We start from the raw sequence: 6000 nt of genomic DNA, 5'->3' as shown, positions 1-6000 counted from the left end.
ATGTCCAGTCCTCCCAACCACCACGGGTACATCACGTCCACCAACTACTGATCCTCGCTTGTAAGTTACCTCACCCATTTAGATTTTATTTTTGGAATATGGAGTCCCATTTGCTTTCAGCATCTCTAGACACAGGACCATATCTACCATCCCCAGAACATGTAGTTATACGTCTTCTTCTTCTTCTTTTTTTTTTTTTAAAGATTTATTTATTTGTTTGACAGAGTTACAGAGAGAGGTCTTTCATCTGCTGGTTCATTGCCCAAATGGCTGCAACTACTGAATTTGATCAGGGCCAGTGCCTGCCTGCATGAGGTGGTGCTACAGTTAACCATGTCCTGGTAAGTCAGGGGCTGTGCTCAAACCTGGCAGGATGATCACCACTGGAGGCAGCAGGGAGCCCCCATGGTGAATCTGTGTTTATTCCAGTGGTAAGTGGAACATCCGCGTCGCACTCAAAACAATCTCTTATTTCAACTGTTAGGAGGAGGAGTTACCAGTGAATCCTACAACCTAACTGCCAGATACACTCTACTGCTTAGGAAAAGCATAGTCCCCAAATCTTAACTAAAGACACTGTAACCGTAAATCCACATTAGGACACCTTTGCCTTATCATTTTAATAGGGTCATGTTTTTCACTACTAATTCTCAAAGTATATGCTTTTCTTTTTACATATATACACAAACACTTTTAAACATAAATACCAAATTCAGGAGGATTAAATGAGCAGATAAAATTCAGAAAACCAAGCGCATGGGCAAAAAGGCCAGTCACGAGGTTTTACCATCATTTGAACTTCTCTGCCTATTAAGTGTGAAACATATCCCAGATGTACCAGGCTGCATGTCCACGGGTCTTCCTTTGGGATTCTGAAGCAATCAGTAGCCATACTTGTCATTGAGATGGGTTCTGCCATCTCCACTTTGCCCTGGATCGCAGCACATGAAAAGAAAGAGATTAATTTACTCTTCCAGAGTCAGGAGGGAAAAAATATCCAGATAACCAGAAGGCCAAAAGTAAAACATAGAGAGTTTTCTTCTGATAGAAATTTTAGTTTCTATGTGTAATTTCTTATATACACTATTATATTTTCACTTTTACTCTTATTAGCAGACAAGAAAGCAAACACTGCTGTCAAATTTCATTAATTAATAGTGTGCTCGAGGGGTGGGCATTTGGCACTCAGTTAAGACTTCCTTATTGGGATACTTTTTTTTTTTTTTGACAAGCAGAGTGGATAGTGAGAGAGACAGAGAGAAAGGTCTTCCTTTTTGCCGTTGGTTCACCCTCCAATGGCTGCTGTGGCCAGCTCATCGCGCTGATCCGAAGCCAGGAGCCAAGTGCTTCTCCTGGTCTCCCATGCGGCTGCAGGGCCCAAGCACTTGGGCCATCCTCCACTGCCTTCCTGGGCCATAGCAGAGAGCTGGCCTGGAAGAGGGGCAACGGGGATAGAATCCGGCGCCCCAACCGGGACTAGAACCTGGTGTGCCGGCGCCGCAAGGCGGAGGATTAGCCTGTTAAGCCACGGCGCCGGCTATTGGGATACTTAGGCTCAAGTCCTGGCTCACTACCAATTCTGGCTTTGTGCCAGTGGGCACTCTGGGAGGCAGCAGGTAATGGCTCAAGTACTTGGGTAACTGCCACCCATGTGGGAGACCTGCATTGAGTTCCCATTTCCCAGCTCATGGCACTGGCCTGGCCCAGGCCCAGCTATTCTGGGAGTCTGGGGAGTAGATCAGCAGATGGAAAAATTTCTTTGCCTCTGTCTCTCTCCCTTTCAAATAAGTAAAAATAAATTAATTTAAAAATTTCTAAATAGTGTATTAGAAACACCACTCAGAAGAAAAGCAACATGTAGAGGCTGGTGCTGTGGTGCAGTAGGTTAATCCTCTGCCTGCAGTGCTGGCATCCCATACGGGCACCAGTTCTAGTCCTGGCTGCTCCTTTTCCAATAAAGCTCTCTGCTGAGGCCAGGGAAAGCAGTGGAAGATGGCCCAAGGACTTAGGCCCCTATACCCACATGGGAGACTGGGAAGAAGCTACTGGTTCCTAGCTTCGGATCTGCTCAGCTCCAGCTATTGTGGCTATCTGGGGAGTGAACCAGCAGATGGAGACCTTTCTCACTATCTCTCCATCTCACTGTCTGTAACTCTACCCCTCAAATAAATAAACTCTTTAAACATGCTGATATGCATATGGGGAAACACCCATCTCACGCATTCCTTAAGGGTATATATATGATTACAAAACTGATACACTGGCCAGCGCTGTGGCTTAACAGGCTAATCCTCCGCCTTGCGGTGCCGGCACACCGGGTTCTAGTCCCGGTTGGGGCGCCGGATTCTATCCCGGTTGCCCCTCTTCCAGGCCAGCTCTCTGCTATGGCCCGGGAAGGCAGTGGAGGATGGCCCAAGTCTTTGGGCCCTGCACCCCATGGGAGACCAGGAGAAGCACCTGGCTCCTGGCTTCGGATCAGCGAGATGCGCTGGCCACAGCGGCCATTGGAGGGTGAGCCAACGGCAAAAAGGAAGACTTTTCTCTCTGTCTCTCTCTCTCTCTCACTATCCACTCTCCCTGTCAAAAAAACAAAAACAAAAACAAAAAAACCGGATACACTTTCTATAGAATGCAATTTATAACAATTTAAAAATTTCATGCCTTTGATTTAGCATGTTAACATTTATGAATTTTTTAATCAATGCACCTCTATGCTTTATACAAGGAATCGCCAAAAAATTTATGGGAAATGCATTCTATGAAAAAACTATGCATAATTTCAAAATTTTTTACACCAAAATAAGCATATTTTAACTCAATTTTCTATAAACTTTTTGAAGAACCTTGTATATTATAAATATATATATTAAAACTATAAATGTTATAAGTTACTTATTGAAAGATTATTTATAATGGCAAAAGACTGGAAACAGTAAATATTCACTGGGAGAACTGTTTAAGGAAAAGTACAGGCCAGCGCCGTGGCTCACTAGGCTAATCCTCCGCCTGCAGCGCCAGCACACTGGGTTCTAGTTCTGGTCGGGGCACCAGATTCTGTCCCAGTCGCTCCTCTTCCAGGCCAGCTCTCTGCTGTGGCCAGGGAGTGCAGTGGAGGATGGCCCAAGTGCTTGGGCCCTGCACCCCATGAGAGACCAGAAGCACCTGGCTCCTGCCTTTGGATCAGCGCAGTGCGCCGGCCGCAGCGCATCGGCCACGGCGGCCATTGGAGGGTGAACCAACGGCAAAGGAAGACCTTTCTCTCTGTCTCTCTCTCACTGTCCACTCTGCCTGTCAAAAAAAAAAAAGGAAAAGTATAGCCATACCATAAAAAGGAACTATGGTGCGATTAAAAAACAAACAAAAAAAACCAAGAAATCTGTAACTAGCTATGGAAGGATTTCCATAAAGTGCTAAGTGTGGGGCCAGTGTTCTGGCATAGCAGGTAAAACTGAAATGGTCCCCTGCACCCACGTGACTCCTGGTTTCGGCCTGGTCCAGCCCAGGCCCCTGAGGCCATCTGAAGAGTGAACTAGCAGATGGAAGATCTTTCTATTTCTCTCCCTCTCTCTGTAACTCTTTCAAAATAAATAAATAAGTCTTTAAAAAAAAAACAAAACAATGGCCCTGTGCCTGTAACTCTGCATTTCAGATAAATAAATCTTACATCTTTTTAAGATTTATTTATTGATTTGAAAAGTAGAGTTACAGAGAGGGAAAGGCAGAAGCAGAGGCAGAGAGACAAATCTTCCATTCGCTGGTTCACTCCCCAAATGGCAGCAGTTGCCAGGGCTGGGCCAGGCCAAAGCCAGGAGCCAGGAGCTTCAGCCATGTCTCCTACATGGGTGCAGGGGCCCAAGTGCTTTCCCAGGCACATTAGCAGGGAGCTGGATTGGAAATGGAGCATCCAGGACTCGAACTGGCATCCATGTGGGATCTGGTGCTGCAGATGGTGGCTTAATTCACTATGCCACACTGCTTGCCCCAAATAAATAAATCTTAAAAAGAAAAAAAATAGTGCTAAATGCAAAATAGCAAGGTGCAGACTATACTTCCATTTGTGTAAAAAAAAAAAGTGGTGAAATATTATGTACTTTATCGCACATAGTTATCTTATATAATAAACACAAAAACTACTAAGAAACTGATAATATTTGAATGTCTTTAGAGAAAAAAATTGGGTTGGTGATGCATACCCAGAACTTTTTTCTTTCAACTGTACAGAGGAAATTTAAAATACATGAAAAGTAAATAGAAAAACAGAATGAACTTCCAAGTACTTATCACCCAGCTTTAACAATTATCACTCCTATTTCATCTACTATCCCTCTTCCACCTTCCCTCATCTTTCACCACTGGATTATTTCACCGTAAATACAGAAATCATCCTATCTCTGAACACTTACACATATGTTACTAGAAACTCAGGATTAAAAAAAAAAAAATTTAACATCATTCACACTTTCAAAAAAAAGTGACCATAATTTCTTAGTATCATCAAATATTCAGCTAATACTCAGAATTCTCTGAGTGACCCATAATTTTTTAACAGTTGTTTGCTTGAGCAAGTGTCAAAACAGGTGCCAAAATATACTGGCTTGACATTTCTTTCTCTTTAGATCTTCTAATCTACCTATTCCACCAGAAGGGATACTTTCCAGTAAATACTCTTACAGCTTTTCTATTTGGAACCTTAAATATACATCACAATATAGTTTTTCCCTTCCTTTATGTTTTGTGTTGTTATTGTCATGCATGTTTTATATATATATATATGATATATACATATTTAAAATTATAATCTCACTGACTTTTATAATCATAGCTTTTTGCTGTGAATAAAACAAAACAATATTTACAATGCCAAAAACTATATATATACATATATCACCTATTCAACAATATAAATAAATCAGTCTCAGAGGATAAGGCAAGCAGAAACAATCTACCTTCAGGTGGGACCCACACACAGTAGTCTGGGTCATCATCAGGATATTTGGAAGAAAGTATTGGTGGGAGCTGCAAAGAAAAGATGGATTATTTTATTCAGAAGAATTCATTTATGAGGCCAGTGTTGTGATGTAGTGAGTTAGGCCTGCCTGCAGCTCTAGCATCCCATACAGGTGATAGTTTATCTCAGCTGCTCTACTTCCAATCCAGCTCCCTGCTAATGCACCTGGGAAGCAGTGGAAGATGGAAGATCTTTCTCTGTCTCTCCCTCTCTCTGTAACTCTTTCAAAATAAATAAATAAATCTTTAAAAAAAATTGTCCCTGTGCCTGTAAGCAAACAAAAACTGAAACAGAACAGTTTCTATTAATGATATTAAGTAATCTATTTGGGGAAACATTCTGTGAATTGATTTTTTTTTCTCCATAAAGCCTCAAGAAGTTGATTTCCAGCCAGTGAGAGGGATGTGATGCTTCTTAAAGGGATAACTATAATTAGGTCATAGCATTTGGTGCAGTGGTTAAGAAGCTGCCTGGAAACACCACATCTCACACGGGAGTGTCTGGGTTTGAGTTCTGGCACCACTTCCCATTCCAGCTTTCTGGGAGGAGCAGGTGATGGCTCAACTAGTTGAGTTCCTGGCTCCTGGATTTGGCCTGTGCCAGTCCTGGCTGTTGTAGGCATTTGGGGAGTGGACCAGCAGGTTAAAGATCTGTCGTTCTTTCTCTCTTTTAAATAAATTAAGATTTAAGAAAAAAAGCCGGACACTTAACACGAGGACATCAGTGCTAAACGGTACCTCCAGAGAAAGAAATTGGCATTTATATTTTGATCTAGGTATAGAAGAGTTAAATGAGCAAATCTGAATGCTACCCCCTGGAATCCTGCTTACAAGGTTGGCCTTTGGTTGGTGTTTGAGAATCTGGATTTTGGGAGAGTTACCACTACTTTAACTGATAAGAGTGGCTCATTGTGTCTAAAATGCTTGTACAAACAATGTGGTTGATACCAAACACAAAATCCTTGTGGGAGTCTGAAACTTGAGTACATGCCA

The 6000-nt window shown here is 42.4% G+C and overlaps 1 protein-coding gene across 2 annotated transcripts in view; it reads right to left on the bottom strand.

Moving 5' to 3' along the window:
* Nucleotides 1-202: 202 nt before the first annotated feature.
* SLC4A1AP (solute carrier family 4 member 1 adaptor protein) overlaps nt 203-6000 on the bottom strand; it is a 53296-nt gene continuing 47498 nt past the window's right edge. The window contains exons 12-13 of one of the 2 annotated variants that reach the window (XM_062209172.1): nt 4947-5016; nt 203-931 (exon numbers count right to left, since the gene is read on the bottom strand). In XM_062209172.1, the coding sequence (XP_062065156.1) occupies nt 882-931; nt 4947-5016 (120 nt within the window). In that variant the 3' untranslated portion in view covers nt 203-881. The remainder of the gene's footprint in view (nt 932-4946; nt 5017-6000) is intronic. The other variant, XM_062209171.1, reaches the window with a different exon arrangement.

The sequence above is a fragment of the Lepus europaeus genome, chromosome 13 (assembly GCF_033115175.1).
Source record: "Lepus europaeus isolate LE1 chromosome 13, mLepTim1.pri, whole genome shotgun sequence".
Taxonomy (NCBI): Eukaryota; Metazoa; Chordata; class Mammalia; order Lagomorpha; family Leporidae; genus Lepus; species Lepus europaeus.
This window is presented reverse-complemented; position numbering and strand designations above follow the sequence as displayed.